We start from the raw sequence: 25,583 nt of genomic DNA, 5'->3' as shown, positions 1-25,583 counted from the left end.
GGTTAATCGGGACAGTTACATCAGGCTGACTGGTAGAATTTGCCTGAACTAAAAATAATCGTCTTGTGGTAGACTGAATAGTAGGTCCATAGAAAGTGAAAGATGAAGGCTGTTTTAGCTAAATTCAATTTCTTATACTATTATCCACCTCAGCCTAGGGAGAGAGAGAGAGAGAGAGAGAGAGAGAGAGAGAGAGAGTGAAGAAAAAATGAGTAAGAATGTGAATGAGCGTGAAAATACATGACAGTGAGAGTGTGAGTAAATGAATGTACTAGAGACTGAGAGTGTGAGTGAGACTGGATAAGGTTATGAGGGAATGAGAAAATAAATGAGAAGAGAATAGCGAGCAGAGAATGAGTGAGAGCAAAAGTGCGAGTCTGAGGTAATAATGTGTTTGAGTGTAAGTGACTGAGAGTGGGTGTAATTGAGAGGCTATAAATGTGAGAAAGTAACTGTATTAGAAAGTGTGTGATTGAATGATGAGAAAGGGTGAGAGAGTAAATGAGTGTGAAAGTGAAAGAGTATGAGACAGGATGAGAGAGACTGAATATGAATGATTGTTTGAATAAGTGATTGAGTGAGAGATTGTGAGAGTGTGATGCTCTCTCTCTCTCTCTCTCTCTCTCTCTCTCTCTCTCTCTCTCTCTTTCACATCATAACCTAGTGGGCCTACTCGACCCCAGGGAGGAATAAATTTTTCCGATTGCTTCACACATCTCTATGAAACAATTTGGTCTTGGCTTTGTTGCTTTGTCCTTTATTGCCTTTGTTATTCCTGTTCCTACGTCTCGATCTCTTCCACCTCATAGATTAGCTGGAATGTGGGTGATGATGATGATTTTTATGATGATGATGATGATGATTTTTTTTTGCAAGGGAAGAAGGAACCCAAACCTGAGAGTCTGCAATTTTTCCATGTCAAAAAGGCAAAATATATATATATAACATAAATATTTGTTGATTTCGTGGTGCCTGAACACATAGCGTTTAAAACACTGAAGATTACAGTTATGTAGCGGGAAAGAAAAGCTGTGTTGAATAGAACAGATAAACTGTTGGTATGAGAGACTGGCAGTAGATAGATAGACCGAGACTGATAGACAGATAGATAGAAAGGAAGATAGACAGTCAAACCGACAGATAGACAGATGGATATATGATTTGTTGTTGCTGTTATTATTATTATTATTATTATTATTATTATTATTATTACTGTCATCATCAACATTATTATTGTTATTATTATTATCAAAGAATTTTCACCCTTTCAGATTTTCCTAGTAGAGACGTACAGGTAATTAACATAATCAGTGATCAGAGCAGACTTCTTGCACCGCTCCTCCCTCCTAATCACGCCGCTAATTACGATAAACACCTTGCATTTCCGCATCATTTCTCGGTGCCAGTGCCTGACCTCCTCGCCAGGCTCATACGTCGAGAAATAATTAGGGGTGACAGACGGGCTGATTCATGGCCAGAAGGCGCTGCGGGGTTCATACAAATATACAGGGTTATTTTTACATTACACATCCCAATTTTCATGTGTTGCAAGGACGGCTCAGTCATGAATAACAGTGTCTCTTTTGCATCATTTTTTGTTTCCCATAGCCCATCACATGCATTACAATCTGTTTTCTTTTTCTTCTTCTTTTTTTTACGTCCACCAATCGCATAACTAACTAGAAATTTCAAGAAGCAGCCAAAGTATCTAACCAAGCCGTCTCAGCAACACATAAGGGATGAGTTCCGTAATATATAGCCCACTCAGACCTTCATCATCGTACATAGGGCCACATTCTTAGAGGCATAGGTTCGTAGCACCTCCTCCTTAGCGATTTACTTTAGACCCTACGCATTTATCGTTCTACTGTATGTTGTTTATGATTTTCAATATAGAAATAATTTGCTTTAGTAACGAACAAGGGGACAGAAAGATATGTTGCGAAAAATTCATCGCTAATGAAAAGATGCTACGAAGTCTCCTGTGCCACTGACACTATGGCTCAAATATTGTTCTCAGGATAATTTTTCGTATTATATTTCCTGATAATCCTAACCTAATCAAACCCAGACTTACTAATCTAATCTGAATTACCTAATCTAGATCTTCCTAGAAAAGAAAGTCCCCAAACCGACTAGAAATTGACTACTAAGAGGCGCTGGGGACTGCCTGATGGAGAGAGAGCTTTCCTAAAATAATTAATAAACAGCAAAAAAGTTTACTGAGGCTCAGACCAAGACGCCAGAATGTTCGTCTATGCCTAATCATCCTGTTCCCTATTGCCACACCAGGAGCGTAGGGGACCGGGGCTAGGCTTAAAGTTCAAATGGGTGGGGTTAGATATACTCTCTTTATACCTCTTCAGTGCGAGCAACTTTGCCTAAGTTTAATAACATTGTTTGGCTGTAATGATAATAAACTAAAAAGACGTTAACTGAACCCAAAGGTCCTCATTCTCGTCAATTAAGGAAGCTCCCAAACACCTCTTCCTAAGCGATTTACTATGCTCATTAAACGTTACTATCATGTTTTGTGTTGCTTCATTCTAATATCTTTATACTCCACATAAGTAAGGTACAAAAGGATATTAACCAGCCGGATCCAAAAATTAATCGCTCAGGAAGAGGTGCTAGGGAGCCCCACGAGAATACAAGTACGAACCAAGACGTTAAGAGGGTAGCAGGAGAGATACTGAGGCAGAGTTAGGTATGTTTGAAAGTGAAGTGTTGCTGACCTTGCTTTGTAGATTATAGCCATAGATCCCTGATTCCTGAGAACGAAAGTGGTTGGAAATGTTGGAGAAAGTGCTTGATGACATTAGATGGGGACAGATGATTTGGCAGAAAGAAATTGCAAGACAGTAAATGGTATAGACGACTGCCAGTAGTGTGTTGAAATGGTGTTGTCATATGGAGAGATTGCTTGGCGAGAGAATGATGTACATGATATACAAATCAGGGTAATCTTTAAGTAAACATAGGACCATCTTATTTTGATAGTTTTCTTGTTATTTTTTCCTTTACTTAGTGGAAGGTGTGAGAGGAAGGCGGAGGCAAAGACGGAGGTGGCAGGTGGTGTGAAGCAGACTAAATAACGGAGGTCTGAGCATCCTGAAGAGTGAGGTATGTATGGAAGAGAGCAGATTGGAATGTGGTGATACAGTATGTGAGAGGATAGCCGCTGTCAAATAATGGAGAGGTCGGGGTAAATCACAGACACATGAGAGGGGCATGATCGAGGAATTTTAACCCCTCCAGTCCGATGACGCCTGTTTTAACTTTTCTTGCTATTTCCAAATAATAGAATTCAGCTCAAGGGAGAAATTTCAGGATGGAAAGTTGGATATAACTTTAATTACCCCCTTCATCACAAGGGGGTATTCGTAAGGTAAATGACACCATCTAACTGGAGAATGAATAACCTAGAGATGACGTCCTCAGGGTGAAGATGTTGTCTAGCGTTGCTCATTATTCACGACGGAGACAATGAATGAGTGAAAAAAGAAAATGTATTATCCTATTTTTGGAGCTACGCTGCTAAAGAGGGCAACAGCAAGCATGTATAAAAAACTAGTAGGTAACAAGCATGTAGTATAATCTACGGGTCTCTAATGACTATAGATTTTCAGGGATAAATTGTCACGATAAGCCTAGATGTGAACACATGAAGAATTAAATGGTGAAAGTAGAGTGTTGCTGACCTTGATTTATAGATTACAGACATGGATTCCTGATTGCTAAGAACGAAAGTGGTTGGAAATGTTGGATAATAATGGAGATGATTATAAAACAACGAACGATACGAGACAGACACAATGTGAGGAGGAAATAAGAGACAGTAAAGAGGAGTAAACAGCAATCTTTTGGGGATTATGTGACGGGAGGGGGAGGAGTAGAACTTGCTCTTTCTCTTATCTGTCTTTCCCATTATACCATATTCACTTCGACCTTTCTGCTTAAAAAAAAAAAAAATGTCAATGGAGAGCAAATTTTCACATTCCTCACTGCAGTTCGGCAAATGAGTAGTTACCTTTTTTATTCTCGCCGTATTTCAACAGTTTACATGAAGTGCCGATTTAGTCAGAGCAATTTCAAAGGGAAGGAATAGTTTCCTGTGCAGAATAACACAATCAAGAAAATTTTAGTTCGTAATGAAAAACAATACACTTTCTTAGACTGTCTTTTCATACAAGTACTCGATGGTCACCAGTCCTAGTGAAAATTATGGAAAATTCTCTCTCTCTCTCTCTCTCTCTCTCTCTCTCTCTCTCTCTCTCTCTCTCTCTCTCTCTCTCTCTCTCACACACACACACACACACACACACACACACACACACACACACACACACACACACACACACACACACACACACTTTTATCTACCCAGTCTATTACCTATTCTCTTTACTCTCCCTTCCTTTCACCAATGTTTGTCCCTCCCCTCTTCCACCCAGTCCTCTGTGTCTAATTCCTCCTCTGTTTCTCCCTTCCTTGCACTTCCAATTTCCGCTCCCTTCATCTCTCCCCTCCCTGTTCATCTCCATTTTCACATCTCTTTTCACTCTATTCTCTTCCTCCTCCCCTAGCTTTTTTCTCTTCACCTCCCTTTTCATTCTTCCTTCCATTCACCTGTTTATTATCTCTTCTCCCTATCTTTCTTCCTTCCTCCCATACTTCTTTCCTCCCCTCTTCCCCACCTTTTCCCTCTCTTCTCCCCGCTTTTCCCCTCCTTCCTTTTCTACATTTCCCCTTTCTTCCCAACTTTTTCCCTATCTCCTCTCCCACTTTCTCCCTTCTTTACTCCCCGTACATTTTCCCTTCCCTCATCCCCACCTCTTCCCCTCCCCACCTCTTTCCTCTTTCTTTTCCCTCCCTTCTCCCCTCGTTTATCTCCCTCTTCCCACCTCTTCTAGTCCTCTTCTCCCCCTCTTACCGTCCCCCTCTTCCTCGCCATATAATCTCGTACCATAAAACTTGTGACCTAAGCCTTATACCATTCTATTACATATGTAGCGTGTGCGTTGTTCGTAGGCTTGTGGCTGTGTGTGTGTGTGTGTGTGTGTGTGTGTGTGTGTGTGTGTGTGTGTGTGTGTGTGTTTGTGTGTGTGTGTGTGTGCCTATATATGTGTTTGTGTGTCTGTAAAGTTTATCTGAAGCACAAGGGGAAATGCAACCCTTAAATAGTACTCGTAGTTTATTAAGTTTGTACCGACCTAATGAGACACTGGGGTTAGTTGTGTAAGTGAAATTATGAAAACTAATCATCTCATAAAATTAGCTGACATCCTTTCCAATTCCATCATGTTATCACCAAACGAACATTCTCTTCAATTTTACTTCACTCTGATGGTGGAGAGTTTAACTGATCTGTAACTCCCACTCTTTGAAAAGTCTCTCCTAAGTTCAGCATCATATTGAGACTGCAAGAATAAAGTATACATGAATGAGGGGGTCATTGGGAAAAGGAGAATTGATGAGAAGTTACTGGTTTTATCATGATTATATAGGAAACCTGTTTATGGCAGGCGCCCCCTCCCCCCAGCACACACACACACACACACACACACACACACACACACACACACACACACACACACACACACACACACACACACACACACACACACACACACACACACACACACACACACACATGCATGACAGCCGTACTTTGCACTGAGGAAATTGCAGTTGTCCAAGAGATGTAGTGAGGGACGGGGGTTGTACGAATGGATAGAACGCAGTTTGTTTTATTGACTCGAGAGGTAAGTAGTGGGGTAAGGAATGTTGCGGTTGAGCTGGTGGTAATACTCGTACCTGATCCTTTAGAACAATATCCCAAAGCCTGACCGCTCGAGAATCGAACTAAGGCTCTTCCTACTGCAACTTGAATGTACCACCTTCTCTTCTCAGCTGAATTATAGGTGGCATTAGATGTTTCGTAGAACCTTTTTCCCTTGCGTTTTATTTTGCTTATTACACCTTAACATTTACTTATATCTTGTTTATATCGTTGTAAGGTAATATCGACGTACTTTACATCCACAGCATACATGAGAATATTGAGGGGTGAGAAGCAGAATAAATCACTAGGGATGATGAATCGTCGTGAAATTTGTACACATGTTGAGACTACTTTTCACCCCCTCTTTGCCCAGATTTTCGTCCTTTTGTTGCTTGGTTTCACGTACCACAGTGGAATAAAAAGTACTACAGCTCTACAACTTTTCCCTCGCATTTTTTCCTAACTTGCATCATATCGAAATTTTTATCTATTTTTACTGCTTGGCATTCAAGATGGTGATATGGCAATTTAGGCCACGTTTAGAGTTGTGTTGAATTACCTCGGGCTGTCTGGCCGAGCAGACCCATCAGTAGTAGGCAAGTAACCATCCCTTCAAGGATATCCCCTGCAGTGAACTGAAATTCACCTGCGGAAGACAACATCTCACCACAGTGAGGTGCGGGGGAAAAGATGAAAGATTAGTTCCTGGATGGACATCGCATTTGCGTGTCTCCATCCAGTTAACAGGGACATCTTATTTATAGTAGGTTCCGCATCATCCGTCATTAAAAGAGTATATCCCTCATCCCCAACAGGAAGCACTATGGCGCTAACGCTGCGGGTGCGGCTGCAGGAGACCCCAACGTTACTACTGTACCAGCAGGAAAATACCTCAGTGTCCACAGAAGACCCTTCTGCTGCACAATACATCAGTGAGTGGGAAGCATACCAACAGGTCAGTTACTCCACCACCATCTGGATTTACACACATTACATACAAGCTTACCAGTTCAAAAGTAAATTTACCATCAAATCACATACTGTAGGTCAACTCACCGACAAATTTACCATCAGATAACAATTTAAGGATAATTCACAAACAGATTTATTACCACTTTTACCATATAACCAGAAATGGGATGATGTGGAGCCTAGTGTGGTGCCCCTGTTAACTGCGTAGAGAGATGCAAATGCATCATCCATCTTCCACATATCCTCACTACAGCTGCCCGTTATAAGGAAACATCGGTTCACTGCACAGAATGGCCTTGCAGGAACGATTGCTTGTCTGCGGTTGATGGGTCTGCTCGACCAGACGGTCTGGGGCTGCTTAACAAGAATGCACGTGCAATCACTTGACAGAGAAACAATTCACAAATAACTTACGGTTATTTCATAAACAAACTTACCATCATCTCAGTCAACAACAATTTATGATCAATTCACAAACCAGTTCATGATCAAATCACATGCTAAAGACTAATTAACAAGCTTGCAAACAATTCGCCGAGTTATGATCATATTCACGCGATAGCTGATAATTATCTTGCAATTAAATTGGTTTTGAGGATAGGAAATTAAAAGATGAGTGTAGAATCTTCCGATGTCTGTCTCTCTTCCTGCAAAAACACACAGTACTCGTAGTTACAAGAAGAAAAATTACGCCAAGTTATGTTGTACAGTATAACTCATTCTAGAAACTCTTACACACAAAGGCCCTAATGTTCCACGCAATATATATAAAAGTCTAATTCCTAAAATAGTAGAGGGCCTCAAGTTAAACCCAAATTTTGGTTCCTGAGGGCATATTTATTTAAGAAATTTTGCTTGGAGTTTTGATAGCAATGAATCAGTCTTAAATAAAAAACACTTAGCTTCTTTAAGGGTACATTAGATATTTCAGGTTCTCAAACTGTATTCAGATTAAAAACATATGTCTAATTACTAACTAGTGAGCACATTCACATGCTACTGAAATTTTCGTAGCATTTGTTGGGTTCGTGAATAATGGTTTCGGTCACACCTTTATTATTAGAAACATAAGTTTTGTCCTCCATACAGAAGCGTGACCATGGATACCTGAGGACCCGCGAGGTAACCTGCCAGACAGTCATGAAATACCTAGTAGACAAAACCAGCCAGAAATCAGCCGTCGAGTACAAGGTAACACATTCGGTTGTATGCTTAAAATTGTAAATCGCAAAGGAGACGGCAAGCCCCTTTTTTATAGCAGTTATTTAAAGAACGCCATCGGATATTTGATATGTTTAGCCTGTCTCCCAAATAGCCTATTGCTACATAGTTCAGTCAGACATGTTACATTTCCCTCCTGTGCTACAGAGATTATCGTCAAATACTGGGGCGTTGCTTTCCCTACAACGACATAGGGTTTAAGCAAACGACTGGTTATTTTTCGGCAAACAGTGCACTCACTGCTGGCATTTTACTTTTCTGAGGTACTTACCGTAACCATATTTATCTTACCCCATTTACTCCACCTCACAAACAATCGTACTTGCACATTTTTATCTGTGTATCTGAAGCACAACAATGAAGAAAAATGCAAAGTATTGATAAATAGATATACAAATGGCTTTGCTTGTAAGGTGAAGCCAAGCTTTCGAAAGTTTGACTATTAGTGAATGATTTATTGGGTCAGTTTAACTGGATATGCCGTGTGAGAGTTCTCTTTCTGTGCTTTCTCTTAATTTGTTTCTGGCTCCTAAATCATCCTGTCTTTAAGGTGGGAAAGAGGGTTGTGATGGTAGACAGTACTGATATGGATATACTTTATGTCCTTTATTGTCTCTGTTCAGAACATTTATTTCTTGTAGTCCCTTCTTTGATTAACTGGAAAAAAATGTCATCGGCGAATCGGAATCATTTCATTCCCTCTCCTCTTATGAGAATTCCTTTGCCATCTCGGTCTAAAAATTTGAAAACGTTCTCTAGGCATAGATTAACCTGAGTTAAATTACCTCTTTGTCTAACACCTTTCTTTATTGATATTTTCTATCTATTCTCAGGCAGTGTTGAGATAGCAGTGTTATCTACACACATAATGTTGTATTTAGTACTTTGACATATATTTCATTCTCAGTGGATGTTATTTATTTACTAACAAAATACTGATGTGACCCACTATCTGCAGGACACTGGCTGCTGGGCGACACAGTGGGATATGCACGACGAGTATGAACATCTGAGGCTTCAAGGTAAGATGTGACATTATCCAAGAGGTTTGCACAAAGTAGTACACAAGGAATGTCAGAGTAACGAGAGAGAGGTTAGCATAATTCTGATGTTTTTATAATGTTAATTAGCTAGAGTGATTTGATTATACAGAACTATGAATTTCACCCACATATCCGGTGCTTGCTAAAATGGCACCTAAAGGAGTTGGGAATGAGAGGCTGGGTACTTCCTTCTTTTGTACTGAAGCAGACATGTAGCGATCTCCCCATCAAGTATTTGTGTTGCAACCTGTTTTGTTCCTCCTCCAGTACAGACGAGGAAGGAGACTGTATTTTTTACCCTCCTTACATAGATCAAGGAGAACTGTTCCAGGTCTCCCTACCCAAAGATGACTACGCTAAAGGAACATTGCTTTACCATGGCAGAGAAATTTGTGTATCCGAGCGATCAGTAAAGCCATATTAGTCAGGTTGACTGTATGAGGCAGGATCACAAAAGCACCTCTGAGATAGGGAAAACTCAATCCAGCATCATGACACTTAAAGTTCATTGTCGTGAGCCATTTACACCTGTCCAAATTGGTCGGGACAGGTGATACAGCAGTTCCAACAAGGCATGTCTCCAGAACAGGACTGAATACTCACCGCACACAACGCCGCACCAAACAACACAAATATCCTGGAGCATCCCATGGTGGGAGGTAAACAGCTGATAACACAGAAATGGTGAACGTGATTAAAAGCTTAAAACTGTGGCACAGATAATCAAATTTAGCTCAGTAGATGGCCAGTATGATATGGGAAAGTAATATGTTGATGTTTATTGAGATGAATGATTATTTACACATGAACTGAAAAGATCTCAATCATTTATGCATGAACAAGTGTAATAATTATGCTATTAGAACTAAAATTAGTGAATGTCTAAGGAGTATGATAAGGATGAGACGGCGGTTACAAGTCTTTCCGAGATATATTTCCTCAAAAACTATATTGTCAGTTTAAGGTCACTGAATTTCGATTTTCACCAACACTTTACACTGCAGCATTATTTCACTTTAGAGCGTGATGAAAGCTTCAGTGTCATGACTGACGTGAATAGATTACCGAGTTGTCACATGATAATTAGTCCAGTCTGACGTTCGTCTGTGAGATCCATACAGCTGAGACCGGTCTGGACTGGTCTAATGAAGCCAGCATTAATTGGGCGTGTGTGTGTGTGTGTGTGTGTGTGTGTGCTTGCGTGTGTGTGTGTGTGTGTGTGTGTGTGTGTGTGTGTGTGTATGTAATTCACCGGGTCGGTCAGGATCACTTTGATGGTCGTGATCGTCAGCTTTTTTACCCTCCCGGAAGGGAGCTGAGAGCTCATATAGTCCGATCTAAGGGCAAGGCTGTGACCTTCACACACGCACACACCCGTCCCCTTGCTCAAGGGGGACAGTAACCACCCACTTCGTCAGTGAAACTTTTCGCAACCTGAGCGAGGCGCGAACTCCCGTCCACCAGTTGGCAAGCGAGAGCGTTACCACTGCACCAGCGAGCGGTGTGTGTGTGTGTGTGTGTGTGTGTGTGTGTGTGTGTGTGTGTGTGTGTGTGTTTTTCTTTCCCAGGTTATCGCATATTTTCTTACAATCAGTATCCTTTCTGAACACTGCTGCTCCATCAGGTCGGTCTTTGCGCCGCTCTGACTCCCTATCCCGCCGCCGCTCCCAGCCCGTCGTGCAATACTACCGGGGTGACCTGGACCAGCAAGACAACCAGGTGAGTCCTCTTGCCCTCACGGGGTGGCTTAGCGGAATGCTTTCTTTGGGTGGGAAACAGTCAAGAAGAAAATGAAGATGATGATTATACAAAGGTCATTACGGCCGACAAGCAGTTTCTGAGGAGTCGCAGTCTTCTCCCAGGACAACCTACACTGGTCGATAGTAATGTAAATCCAGATCCCTAATACTGTACTTCTGTGTGGCCAGGGACAAGGGGAAACAGATTTTGTCCTGTCACCGACTGGTCTGAAATGCCTACATAATAGTACTTTTTTTTTTTTTTTTTTTTTTTTTTTTTTTTACTGGACCCTGCTAGCGGCAGGAGTCTGCCCACTAAAGCATTATTCTCAGAGTCACCCATTGTAACCAGGAAAGATAACACACTAGTTTTCAACAGGTCGCAGTTACATCATTTCACACTTAGATTAGATTGGTTAAGCCGGGTTTGAGTTGATGTATCCATGTGTTTAGAGAGCCATATATCTACGGATCTCCAAGTATTCAGGAGGTAATGCGCCTAAAAACCCTAATGAATTAACCTTACCGTAAAGCAATATAATAATTGTGACCTAACACTACTGACACCGGTACTTACTGCTATGTCCATCAAGCATTCATGTTATGGAAGGTCCGCGGATTGGTTTCAGCGATATTCTTCCATACACTAATTCACTTATGTCTTCTGTTTTCCATGTTTAATCTGTACTGCCTGATTTTTTGCACATGATTCTGCAGAGATGCTACCTAGTGCACTGTTTTGTTTATACAGACTCGAACTCTGTGTAGCCTAAAAACTGTGTCGTTGTTTGTCATACTGCTCACTACTGCTCCCTCCACTTTAATGCCTTCATTCACACCTCTTCCAAACTCCATAAAAACTGTTCATTTCTCCTTCCATTTGTCAGTGTATTCTTGCTGTTTTGGTTACCTGTAAAGAAAATTACCAATACGTTCATCATACATCAGTCCTCGACCTTTTCATTTTAGCAAGTGTACATGAGCACTTTGCTGAGGCTATCATTAGAAGATTTTAATTAACTGTGAGAAATCCTAGCATTTAATAAATAAAAAAAAAAAGCTGTCACGATTTACTATTTTTCAGTACACAGGAATTTTATACTCACAATAACATGTTTTATGCAGTCGCCAGCAGTCCTAGAAGTCAGAGAGCTAAAGTTGTCTCTCAACACTGTCTTGATCCTCCAGAAAGAGGAGGCAGGTGAGTGGTGGAGAGACCGTGGTGGTGGTAAAGGTGGTGTGGAGGTGAGAGGACTTCTGAGAGGTCTGGGATGGATGGAGCGACAACTCTCATCCACACACAACATCCACCTCCTTCACGCCTACCTCAGCGGGCGCAGCTATGTCAAAGAAGGTAAGCTGTTTCATCTAAAAAAAAAAGTTCTACGTATTGAGAACCTCCTGTGGACTTCTTGTGTTGCAGGAACAGTTCTGTCATCGTTACTACTATCTACCCTGTGTCCTATTCTACTACCCATGTCCCTTATCATATCTCATAATGTCAGCTTTCTTCCGTCTACTGAATGCATGGCTGGTTGCTAATTTCAGTAAGTAGCCAAATTGTCTGTGTTTCTCTCACCTGGAAACTGAACCGTTGCCACAACACAGAAGGTATTGGTCGCAATATACGGAAAACCGTCTAAAATCTACCATTCTCCTGACTTTTCACGTTCTTTCCAAACCAAGCCCTATATACAAAATTAATGTGTGTGTGTGTGTGTGTGTGTGTGAACTCACAAGATATATAAAGTTTTCAGGTATCAACAGTAATCATAGCTGTATCCTCCGTAGGGTCCCACCATTATATATTAAGCTGTATTTTTTATTTCATTCATGGGACTTACAGTTTTGTCAATAAAATGGACTCTAACTGATACTGTATTTGATATCCAGTGAGAGTCATTTAAAACAGCCTAACCTTTGTCATCTTCTGGAGGGTCACTTAGGCAATGAATTAGCCATCACATACCATGCCACGTTTCTCCTCATGCTGCAGGTCGTAAGGTAAGCATGTCAACCCGCGCCTGCATCGATCAGCTGTGGCAGTTTAAATCAGTCAGGACGCATGGCAGGAGGGTCAACTCGATTACCTTCTGCAAAACATCGCCCGTAAGTTGTTTTTGCGCAGTGATACCCTTTCTACTTTAATCATTCGTCCCTTATATGATCAATTTAGCTTAAAGATCAGAAACAATCACAGTTAACCCTCCCTGTACGATTAAGCTTTTGATAAGTTTCTTAGTCTCAGCTACACCAGGAGGGACAAAAGAGATTCCAAAGGCAGGTCACTTTTTTTTTCTCTCTCTCAAGGGCTCCATATATGATATCATCATCATCATCATCATTAGCGGCAGCAGCAGCACCGTCACCATCATCATCATCATCACCATGTCTATAATAATGATGATAATTAATAATAATATACATTTCACTGCATTATCACGTCACATTATCGACTATATCCTAGCCACATGTTCGAATTCTGGTTAGCATTGATGGGAGGCAGGTAACTTGAATGGCTCACACACAGCACTTAATAGCTTGCCGCCAGGCGTACACTGTGAGGTTTTGCGAATTTAAAAGCCATAAGTGTGGTAGGTGGGGGCGCTCACCATCCACTCACTCGATGTAGTGCTGCTCTCAGGTGACTGCCCTTTCCTCTCCTCCATCCTTCTTTCCTTCCATCCTCTTCTGTCTTCCTTTCCTTCATTCTTTCCTTGTCCTTCTGCCTACGGGTAACTTTACACTCCCTCTTCTGTCTTTGTTTCCTTCATTCTTTCCTCTTCCTTCTGCCTGTGGGTGACTCTACACTGTGTGACAAGCCAAATGGTATCCTGTACACCAGGAAACCATTTACTACGCTGGGCGGTAACAATATAACCAAATTTTGGCGCCTGGTGGTTTAGTGGGTAATTATTGCGCTCCAATCGGATTGAACCGGTGAAGACTTATATCCAACGAGTGGTTGGGGTTGATTGCTCATGTAATGCCACTCAGGGATGAGTGAGGCTGGTCACTCATCTTAAATGTCGGGACCAACTGCCTAGCCCCGGGCTCCTACGCTCCTCATTGGGCAATGTAGGATTGGGTGATGGATGGATTTGCCAACTCTCAACTTTATCTTTTTTGGTTAGTCTCTTGCCATGACTCACCCAACATTGACTCGATAAGATCAGTGACTTTCTTTCAGTCATGATATTTCTGAATGTGACTCATTTTAAAGTTACTGCTTAAACTGGACAGAATCGAGTAGAACAAACATAATTATGTCACCTGCGCGAGGGGATTGTCACTTCAATTACTGCTATATGTAATTATTTTGGTACTTGCATGCTTCAAACTTTTTTTTTTTTTTTTTTTTTTTCAGAATTAGAGGAGACCTCTTACACTGAAATAGTTAAAGGCAAATTTGTCCATAACAGAATGCAGCCGTATATATGATGAAATCCTTCACTACGAAAGGTCTTCCCTGAGCTAAATATTTCAACCTTGCACTAACTAAAAGACAAAATTCTCATCTCATAACCCATCTGTTAACAGAAATTTTAACCTTTTTACGAGTATGGGTTTCTCTGAGCCAAAAATAATTTCATGTTAGGTCAGATAAAATAAAAAGTTCACATGTGGCTGGCACGCACTGGAACACTTTCGTCTGTGTTTGTCCACAGTGGCTGGTGCTGGCGAGCTACGGTGCACTGGGCTTCACAGGGCGGACTGAGGGCATGCTGGTGGGCTGGAACGTGAAGAGGATAGGCCAGCCCGAGCTGTGGTGAGCTTCAGGTGCTGACTCGCTCACCCTAAGCCTGTACACAACACTAATTGACACCACAAAAGACCTACAGATCCAAATGTTTCATAATACTGTTTGCTATAAAGCCATACAATATGAAATGTTGCTTAATATTGCCTACTATAAAGCTTTGTAGTTTCGAATGTTGCATAAAACTTTACCATAAAGCTTTGCAGTTTTGCATGTTGCATAATACTGTTTACTATGAAGTCTTGCAATTCCGAATATTGCGTAATACTATTCCCTATAAAGCATTGCAATTTCGAGTGTTGCGTAATAGTGTTTACTGTAAAGCATTGTAATATCTAACGTTTCAAAATACTTCTTTCCAGTGAAGCTTTCCACCTTCGAATGTTGGACAATATCGTCTACTGTAAAACCTTGGAAGTTTCAAATTATAACACGGCGTTCATTATTAAACGTAGGAATTTCTAATGTTTTATGCTATTTTCACTATGAAAACTATGTAACGTAGAACTTTTCTTTAATATCCTTTCACTATAAAAGCTATGTTATATAGAAACTTTAATATTCTTTCCCCGATAAAGCCTTGCAATTTAGAACTTTTCTTAATATCGTTTTCATAATAAACCCTTGCAATTCAGAGCATTTCTTGAAACCGCTTGCAATATAAAATCTTGCAATTTAGGCCCTTTCTTTATATTGTTTTCTATCTGTCTTTCTATTACCAGACGCCTTAATCCCGCAAGGGGTGGCCACAAACAAATCGCCTCCATGGCGCCCGGTCCCCCACAGTTTCACTGCCCTGCTCCCCTTTCACACACATCCTCTCTCATATACCTATCCACTCCATCTCTCCATCTCATCCTTGGCCTCCCCCTCCCTCTCCCCCCCTCCATCTCACTTATACTTTCCGCGTTAATGTCTCGCTCTCCATACACCCCACATGGCCAAACTACCGCAATGTATTTCTCCTTACGTTTTCTATCACATCCACATCACAACGCTCCTTCACTTCCTGATTTGTCAGTCTGCCTCTCCATGTAACTCCACTTGCTCCTTTCAAATAACTCATGTTGTTTTCACTGTAAATAATTGCGATTTCGCATCTTAAATAATGTTGTATTTCCCCTAATCTTGAGAGCCAGCTTAAATGATGTAAATAATGTTTCTTTTAGGTTGGAGCTAGGGATGGCAGCAACGGTGGTAAGCTGCTGTCCGACTGCACCACAGCTGTGTTGTGTGGCTCTGTTGGACGGCACTCTGCATGTCTACCAGCTGGACACCCCAACACCACTACTGCTACTGGACACAAGGTAATAATCGATTTGTTTTCTCCTGAGGGAACTGCGCCACACCCATTACTTGCTTATTAAGTCGATAAGTCTTATATATGAGGCAGGAATGAGTCTCCTTAGTTACTAATCAGATCAACCCACAGCATGACCACTCTGTGCCATCAGCTGGGCTAAAAGGATCTTTGTAAAAGTACTTTCTTTAGAAATGAAACTGTTATTTCTTCATTCTGAATGCTGAACTGTAAAGAGATTAACACTAGATCGATGCTAGTCATGAAATTCCACAGAAAGGATGTAGAACGGTGGTATTGCCTTATTCTGCCTTTGAGATACGTGAAAAAAAGGTGCAAAAGGACGAAAATCTGGACTTAGGTAAGGTGGATGAACTATAATATATTGCCGGTTTTCTGTACAGCGTGAGTGTGGATAAGCATTGTCTGCCGGTGTGGGCTGTGGAGTGGCGGGAATCACAGGTACTCAGCAGCGGCGCCACCAAGAAGACGCTCTCTCCCTCAGGTGACGGGCCACCTTCTTTTCGTCGCCTCGTTTTAGACATGAAGGTAAGAATTTCGTATCAATCAAGTAAAGGTTTTGTTTAGCCTGACTGGTACTTAGTTTGCTGTGATATGGTGGTGGAAAGGGAAGCTTTCACATGGTAACACAGATATGACCAAGTGGTGGAGCTACCCGGTTATACAAACGTTCCTCATTTCCTTCCCTATCCTCCGAAAGGAGGAGGATGGACTGTGGAGGAAGGACATTTCCAGCAACCAGTTCACTGGATTCATATTCAGATTAGCCTGGGGTTACTACTATTACTACTACTATTGCCACTACCAATTACTTATGGTGTATTCTTTCTTTGATACTTTTGCATTCATAAATATGTTAAGATTTTTCTTTCTTTCTTTTCTACAAAAAATTAAACGCATACTTTTTTTCTCTTTAAACATTTGAGTGCAATTGCTGACAAAAAGAAAGGTGTTAGAAATCGCTTATTTATTTCTCTGATAGTGTCTGCCTTTTTTTCCTTTTTTAGTATATCTAAATTACCTTTGTTTTCAAACACTTAGCTCTCAAAACACGTTTCCTGTTATTGGTGTACTATTTGCAGATTATACTCACAGTTGTTTTAGATAAATGTCCTATTGTATTCTGTCTATCTAATGCAAGGCGCATTAATTCCGGAAATGGGTGGCCATGAAGGAGCCACCTCCTTGTCACCCTGTTCTCCACCTCAAGCTGCCCTTTCTCCAACTCACGCCTCCATTTCTCATATATCTCCCCTCCCTCCATCCATCCCACCCTCGGTCTCCCTTCCCCTTCTCCCCCCCCCACGTCACTCTGTGCATTGCACATCCACACTGTGCACTGTGCAGCCCCCTTTTATCTAAGACACCCGTCGTATATATTTCAATCTCCCCAATGCAAAGAAAGCAATATAAGCCCAGATTAGGATCTGCACAGATAACCCTGAGTTAACGGTCACTACTCTTACTTTCGACCTGTGATGGGCTGTGGATCACTGAGGGTCCCTGTTAGTCAAGTGACCACCATCAGGATTTTTTTTAATGTACCAGGGGTCACTGCTTCAGGATGAAACTTGTGTACTTGTCCCACATGGGAGAGTTCCTTGTCTCAGTGGAGTGAACGGAGCTAGGGCCTGATTGACTGCTGCCTACCTCAAAAGCGCCAGGCAAGGCTGCCGCACCACCCCTAAACATCCACACTGTGCAGTGTGTAGTTTCCACGTAATGTCCACAGACTTCCCATAAACTCAATGTACCGATTTATAATGTCATGCCGTAACTATTAGTTGATTTGATTACTTTCTCTTTTAGGTTACTCAGTCGGGTAGCTTATAGACAAAGTATTATAGAATGTGACTTTTCCTTTCCAGTTTTTCCTATGAAATTTCCATGTCAGTTTTTCCATGCTGCATGGTGTTTTTTCTCACTTTTTCTTGGAGGGTTTTGGTAGTGGGGGGAGCCTTCTTGCTTTACTATCCTTATCCTTCAGCATGTAGAGTTAGATCTTGTAGTTAGAGTTAGATCTTGTAGTCATAGCTTTCTCTAACAAGCAGCCTCGAAAGGACCATAAGGTCTGTTGCTGTTTGCTTTCTTATATAATCCTATGTAATCCTATGCATGCGCTTTCCATATTAGTCTCTCGTTTTCATTAACTCCACATTTCACTGGCCTTCAGTGAATCATAGGCTGTTACAGTATTCATAACAATCGTCAGGGGCTGCCAACCAGCGGGAGTGAGATCGCATACGTGCTGGTGTCGTGCTCTGAGGACGGCTCGGTGAAGGAGTGGATCTTCGTTAAAGATGCCATCCTCTGCTGCACCAGTGAGTACCAGAGCACTGTCCTATTGGCGCCACAAAATCCAAGGGGGCACTCCTATCTGCACCAGTAAATCCTAGTGTGCCGTCGTATTAACACCAACCTGTAAGTCCAGTGACATCATCCTTTGCTATTTCTGTAAATTCAAGAACACCTTAATCTATTATACCGTGAATGCATTCATTGCGATGATGCCCTTTTATATTTATTCTTGGTACAGCCAGATGATTTTATTCAGAGGTGAGACATTTTCACCTGGAAGGGTTAGGTGTTGCCTTCATTTAGGGGAGGGATTTACGTGGAGACTAAAGAGGCTGAACCCTCACGCCCCTAGACTGTTAGGACCCCCTCGGTAAATAGACAGATAAATAAGTAATGAACAAATAAGTAAACACTAAATACTTGTGAGGAATCAGAAAGCTCTAGAAGTGATGCTTCTTTGTTAATAAAAATTAATCCAGTTATGATTTTTTTTCATTAAACTTTAGTTATTTTATATAGCATAAATGAATGTGAATTAAAATTACAACATTGTACTTTTTGCCTCTCTGGATTTAATAAACAGGAAATATGATGGCAACTTGTTCTTTTATGCTTTCTAATATTTTGCATGGCCGTATTTACCGGCGATGTATACATATATGTACTGTACAATACATATGCAAAGGGGTCTTTAAGCATTAACTTTAACCTGTAAGTATTCCGACTCCTTACGTGTTCATTGATCCATTAACTGGTCAAATTCCCCCCAAAATAATATAAAGTCGTCTGGTGATAGCGGAGAACATAAAAAAAAAAAAAAAGACTTCGTGAAACTGAAAGAACCAAATCAAAAGCCGTCATCCGTCTGCAACAGTAAGCAGATCGCAGTACTACTTCACACCCATCCTGTTATCTCAAGGGACACACTCCAGACGGTTTTCTCTTTGGCTTTAGATATTTAGTAAAGCCTTTCCCTAAGCAATTAATTCTATCTATTTTTTCTCTAGATGCCCCTGTGTTTTACTGGTGCAAAGTAGGCTTATATTACAAAGATGTGGATAATACTTTATACCAAAGAATATCAAAGGGTAATGTGCATAGTAGGCCAGTAAGGAAGAAGTGCTCTGAAGTCTCCTTGTTTATAAGAATACAGTTTATTTCCTCTGTCTTATCACTCAGTAAGTGCGTCTAATTTAACCCCTTTAGATCATTAAGGTAGTTTTAATCAAAGTCTCATTACTACCATCTTATTGTAATCAACCTTGGAGAAAATCTAGGAAGTCTAGAATTAGAAGCAAGTTTTGTTAAAGGGCCAGGCACTACATTTTCATACAGATTAAGGAAAACATTTATCTATATTTCCTAAAAGCCCATATGCGAGGGGTTAACCTTGTACTTAATCTTCCCACAAGCACTGCTAAACGTCCGCATACCTCTTTGGCTGTCCGTCAAAATCTCTGGAGGTCTGGAGGAACTACTGGGGAGGAAGAGGAAAGGAGAGACGGAGGCAGGAGGAGGTAAAGCAAAGGAAGGAGGCACAGTGGGCAGCCTGTCACTGCCTCAGAAGATCCCCGTCACCTCCATCAGTTTTAGACCCGGGGACAAGGCAACCTACCTGCTGGGGACCTCGTCAGGACAGGTGCTGTTGGTAGGTGCAGCAATAGTATAAGTATATTCTTTTCACCTTAAACGTGCAATATTCATCTCTCCATCTTGAACCGTGAAATGTAGCAAGAGATTAACACCAGTCCTTGGTGCTAATCATGAATAGTATTATGGAAAGACTGTAGGGCTGTATTATTGTTAAATCCTGTCACTGAGCTTTGGGGAGTAAGTTGCAAAATTTCAGCCGTTAAAGTGAGTGAATGACAGTGTTGTTGGCAGAGAAAGATAAGATTAATGATATACAATGTGGTAGGTACATGGCAGGTCTGGGAACACGATTACCTACTTGCTGAGGACCACGTCAGAGAAGCTGCTAATGGTAGGTAGAGAAGAAATGGGTGTCAAAATGTATAAAAAATAAATAAATAAACAATAAATAAACATTTCACTCATAACTAAGAGTTGCTAGAGAGATGATCTTTGCAGGTAAACAACTTGGAAAAGATCACTCCTACGGAAAAAAAAAAAAAAAAAAAAAAAAAAAAGACATTGAAATAAGGATATTTTACATATACGTATGTACTGCATGTGTTTATTAAAGGTTTAAGTTATCTCTTATGTTCAACCTCTATACCTGGCCTAAGGCTTCGTCCAGCCCAAGTGTTTGAGTATTTGCGGGTGGGAATGGAATTTTGTGTTCATATAAACCATAGAAATTCTTCTCCATACCTATCCGCGTCTGACAGGGTCACTTGAATACGTTAACTACGGTTAGGGTGATGTAAAGCTCCTCCCTAACCAGCTAGCAGTTAGTGTGGACACAGCCTAACGTAACCTAATCTAACAACGGTACCACCCATAGTGTCGTACCTTCGAGCGAGGGCGTGTGGGTGGTGTGTACGAGGGGCACAGCGGGCATATATCCAAGGTGGCGTGGCGGTGTGCTGGAGAACTGGCTAACTCAGTCTTCCTCTCCGCCTCCCTCGACGACTCAATCAGGGTGTGGCATGTGGACAAACCCGCCAACCCTATGTGTGTTCTCAGGCAGGTGGAGGTAGGTGAAAATCATTACTATTATTATTATTATTATTATTATTATTATTATTATTATTATTATCATCATCATTATTATTATTATTATTATTATCATTATCACAAGAAGCCCAGCAGTACGAACTAGAATGCAAGTGCTATCTAATGGTGTCTGATGGGTGACCCTGAGGAGAGCTGTGACTCTGAGGTAAGCCAGACTAGTAGTCAAAACTTTGTTCAAGAATGTAGGCCAGACTGCTCTTAGATGAGTGCTGACTCCTGGATGAATCAGGATCTAAGATACACCAAGATGAAGGCCCAAGATCACGACACCAGAAGAGCTGCCACCAGGTGAAACACCCTACGCATGCTTGAGGATGGAATCATTCCTGGTTGTTTCTGTGAAAGCCGAGGAACATTTGAGACAACGTAGGCAAGATTAAGGGACTTACATATCACCTGTTTCGTGGTAACATAATCTGAGGGTTCAAGTAACAGAACCTAAAAAGCAAGTAGTGGTGATCATTGGTATGGGAGGGGGAGAATAATATTCAGGATGAGGAGGGTGATCCATGAAAAATATAACTCCCATGGAAGTGGGTAACCCGCTCTTTATATCTCCCTGCATGAAAGTTATATATCTTCCCATCACAGTCCCATTTATATCACACCTTCTTGAAAACTTAGGTTCTGGACGCGATTAACGAACTTACAATCATTTTCATGTGGCAACTAAGATATTCCTTTTTTTTTTTTTTTTTTTTTTTTTTTTTTTGAGAGAGAGAGAGAGAGAGAAGGCATGCTTTTCCATTCTCATTTCTCTGTTCTTTTTTTTTAATAAATAACTAGTTACGCGATGATGCTCTTCTCGTAACCAAGATTTGCTTTTTAGGAAGGGCAACGAAAGGAGAGTGTCAGAATTATCCCAAGTCTCTTCTTCCTACAAACACAAATTTCAATAACGACCGGGAATTGATTGATAATTTATTTGTGAACCTCCGCTCTGCACTACAAGAAACCTTTCGTATCACCCGTCTTGGAGGTGTAATCACAAGTGTAGCTGGCCAACAGTCGAGAGGTCTATGGTTTGATTGTGGTATCCGGCTAAAAAGTAAAATAAGTTATTACAGTAAATATAATTAAAAATAAATAGAGTGAGCTGTATCAGTTTTGACTTCAAGAACACCGGCGAGGTTAGGTAAAGCTAGGTGAGGATGGTTAAGTTAGGATGGTTAGGCTAGGTTAGATCAAATTACACTCGTATTATTACTGGGTCAGGGTAGAGTAAGGTAGGTTATGCAAGCAATATTTCTTCTTAAGGTCAAACACAGGGTACCCAGTTTTATGTGTTTTACCGTGGGTTCCACTAATCATGAGACACAATTGTTCCTCATACCATTTCTTTGGGAAATTAGAAATAACGGACATGTGATAGTTAGACTTTCATGAGATTAAGTTAGGTTCTGTATAGTTTGGTCAGATGAGGTTAGACTAATGCTTAAAATCGCTAGATTAGTTGTCTTGTTTTCTTGCTGTGTGGTTTGGTTAGATGAGGTTAGATTAATGTTTGGGGTTCGTTAGGATAGATGTGGATAGATTCCGATGCTTTTTATATGATGCTTTCTTATGCGATTCGTTCTGTGCTAAACATCATTTTCCGGTGAAAATGCTTCTCTTTCCAGCATTTACGCCACTAAAACTCCACATTCCCACGGGTCCCCACTGTAGTAGTCTGGGAAAATCTTTGGACGCTTTTCTTGATAGTCGTGTCCACCTTGATTCCATTTATACCTCACTTCCTTGACTACTTTTATTGTTTGAAATGTGAGGAGCCCTTTTCTCCCTGCCGTTCCGCAATTTCAGGAAGCCTTCAAACTTCAAGCACTATGGCAGTTTTGTTCCTATTTATACTCGAATGGATGGGCCGATTTGCACGAGATATTCTGTGGAAACTGTACAGTAGGTAACTAAGATATTACTCAACAAAATTTCAAGACTTAAAACTTCAGATTTGTCTATAAATGCAGCATTGGAGAGAATTCTATACGGTGCTACTCGCTGCAGAGTGTGTCGGGTGGATACGTGGACGCGTGCTGGTGTCCATGGTACGGTAACCTTATCGCGGGGGTTCATGGTGGCGGCCTGGACCTGTGGGACATCTCGCTTTCCACCCACACCCCCACCCTAAGCCACCCTCACTCTGGGGCCACCTCCGTCTGCTTCAGCCCCCACACCAGGGTATGTAATGTGTCCTTCAGCCCCCACACCAGGGTATGTAATGTGCTCTTCAGCCCCCACACCAGGGTGTGTAATGTGTCCTTCAGCCCCCACACCAGGGTATGTAATGTGCCCTTCAGCCCCCACACCAGAGTATGTAATGAGTCCTTCAGCCCCACACCAGGGTATGTAATGTGCCCTTCAGCTCCCACACCAGGGTATGTAATGTGTCCTTCAGCCCCCACACCAGGGTATGTAATGTGCCCTTCAGCCACACACCAGGGTATGTAATGAGTCCTTCAGCCCCCACACCAGGGTATGTAATGTGTCCTTCAGCCTCCACACCAGGATTGGAATGTGCCCTTCAGCCCCCACACCAGGGTATACAGTCTTGCCTGTAACCCCTCACTCTAGAGAACACAGTGCTGACTTCAGACTCCATCTCTGTCACGCAGAACGAAACAAAACTCTCATTTCCCAAGTCCGATCATTTTTGTTGACTATAAAGGTGATATTACCGACACAGCTCAGCATTTCTCTGTCTGCAAAACATAAACCTCTCCTAAATACACACTAGATCACTCGCTACAGTTCGTCCACCTTAACGTTGTGAAGATTTCCGTAGAAAATATAACACAACGTCCCTACATCTTTTACATAGCATTCCTTCATAACTAGCATCATATTCTATCATTAATATGTTGTTAGATATGAACATTCCAGATGGACAGATGGCAATTTTAGACCAATTTCAAGTGAGGAGGGTATAGCTTTGAGTCGTTACAGCATATTTACAAGGTAGTTCATACATTACGCAACAGATTTCCTATGTGTTGCGTGGACGGCTTAGTCAGCGTAAATATTGCCTACATTGCATTATTTTCTTTTTATTATTGACTGCTTTTTATGTCCGTTGATTGCATAGTTATTTCAAAATGTCATGAGGCAGTCAAAATCCCTCTGCTCCTCTCAAAAGCAAACTAGTAGTCCCAGGAATACGCAGATATGAAGAGTGTGATTTATGGACCATCCTGCGTTTTATGAAATGAAGACCCTACCCTGCTCACAGACGTACCCAATCCCTGCAGAACGTTGTGGTAGGCGACTCTAATGGCTGCCTCACCGTGTTCCACCTGGAGGGACTTGAACTCTCCGCCAGCATCTTCCTCAAGTACTCCACTAAAATCTCGAAACTGGCCAAGATCGGTGTCATCCCCGTCGACGAGAAGGGAAACAGGCTGTGAATTAGTGCGCTGTAGTGGTATTTTCTGACGATTGAGACTGTGGAGGTGTGACTGGTTCTGAAAGGATGTGGCGATTTGATTTCAAGGATATTAATATCTTGATACAGTTGTGCTGTCTTGAGCTAGGAAACCGAAAAACAGCCTTGAAGAGCTATGTCCTCAGAGTTGGTTGGGGGAAAAAAATAATGAGCTCATTAGGGAAAGAGTGTGTAATGACAACATGTGATAGAACTAATGAGTGAATGAGGGACACACTGGGCTGTGATAACATGGCAAATAATGAACAATAATAAACGAACAAGGGAAACTATGTGTTAAGCCTTATGTGAGAGATAACGAGAAATAATAAAGAAATAAGGGAAACTTTGTGTTACGACAGTACGGGAAATAATGTGAAATATGGAGGAAGTAAGGGCGACTCGGAGTTATTACAGTATTTGAAATGATAATTAATGAACGGATTAGGGAAACTGTGTACTATGGCAACATGAGAAATAGTGCACATTTGACCTTAAATCATGTCACCTTTCTGCTTTCGCTCTCGCTTTGAAGGTCAGGACTTTATTTAAATCGGATAATTCATCGTCCTGAGTGTGCTGAACTAGAAGAAAAAAATGAAACTACGGGCAAATCTTATAGTGTGAATATGAGTATTTTAGGTCTGTTAGTGCAGAAGCTTGTATGATGAGGAACAAGTATCAAAATATCCCACTCAGCTCACGTATTAACAAGATTTTTATGTTGTTCCTTCCTGTAGAGATTAAAAAATGTATTGCGAATAGCGAAATTTTATGCTTCAATATGATACATGGGCAAGAAGAATTTATATTGAAATACAAATAATGGTTGCATTGAAAACCGAAGTCAGGGTATCAGTGCATGTAATCAGTACAGCCTTAGTGTCCAGTATCCCCCTAACGTCAGGCTGTTTTATTTAGTCAAGTGAGTCATCGGACCCTGAGTATTACTGCCATTACCACCAACCCCCGTATGCTAAGAAAGCTTCATGACAGTGTTCAGGTAACACGAGATTCTGTATGTTCCATTACATGAGCCAATTCAGAGGCGTTCTACCCGGCCAGCACCCCTGCTTTCTCACATTGAAGATTGGTATGTGGATGAGTTTAGGTGAGTATGTAAGAAACGGAATCTAAAGGTGAATGTGGGGAAGAGTAAAGTTGTGGACTTCGAGAGAGGTGAAGTCAGTTAATGTACAGTGAGGTTGGATGATGAGGAAATGGAAAATGTTAGTACGCTTAAGTACTTGAGTAGTGTGCTGAGTAAGGATGGAAGTTTGGAGGGTGAAGTGCTTGAAAGGGTACAACAAGGAAGAAAGGTTGCTGGTT

General features: G+C 41.3%; 1 protein-coding gene across 1 annotated transcript; it reads left to right on the top strand.

Annotated features, from left to right (window-relative positions):
- Window positions 1-6,608: 6,608 nt before the first annotated feature.
- On the top strand, window positions 6,609-24,237 carry LOC145418161 (dynein axonemal intermediate chain 4-like). Its single transcript, XM_080286682.1, has 15 exons — window positions 6,609-6,740; window positions 7,847-7,948; window positions 8,937-9,000; window positions 10,646-10,740; window positions 11,949-12,114; window positions 12,757-12,869; window positions 14,429-14,529; window positions 15,690-15,827; window positions 16,225-16,369; window positions 18,054-18,162; window positions 19,552-19,787; window positions 20,607-20,798; window positions 21,201-21,205; window positions 22,843-23,014; window positions 24,082-24,237. Exons 1-15 carry the CDS (start codon window positions 6,609-6,611, stop codon window positions 24,235-24,237), a joined length of 1,926 nt encoding a protein of 641 aa, XP_080142808.1.
- The last annotated feature ends 1,346 nt before the right edge of the window (window positions 24,238-25,583 follow it).

This window comes from Coenobita brevimanus, chromosome 112, assembly GCF_032717465.1.
Source record: "Coenobita brevimanus isolate Jiangsu-jjx chromosome 112, ASM3271746v2, whole genome shotgun sequence".
In the NCBI taxonomy this organism is placed as follows: Eukaryota; Metazoa; Arthropoda; class Malacostraca; order Decapoda; family Coenobitidae; genus Coenobita; species Coenobita brevimanus.
This window is presented reverse-complemented; position numbering and strand designations above follow the sequence as displayed.

What these genes read in the sequence shown, in the direction of transcription:
- LOC145418161 (XM_080286682.1), top strand. Translation starts at nt 6,609, where the DNA reads ATGGCGCTAACGCTGCGGGTGCGGCTGCAGGAGACCCCAACGTTACTA. An exon ending in GCCTCGTTTTAGACATGAAG is followed by an intron (nt 16,370 to 18,053) that starts GTAAGAATTTCG and finishes AACAATCGTCAG; the next exon opens with GGGCTGCCAACCAGCGGGAG. An exon ending in TGCCATCCTCTGCTGCACCA is followed by an intron (nt 18,163 to 19,551) that starts GTGAGTACCAGA and finishes TCTTCCCACAAG; the next exon opens with CACTGCTAAACGTCCGCATA.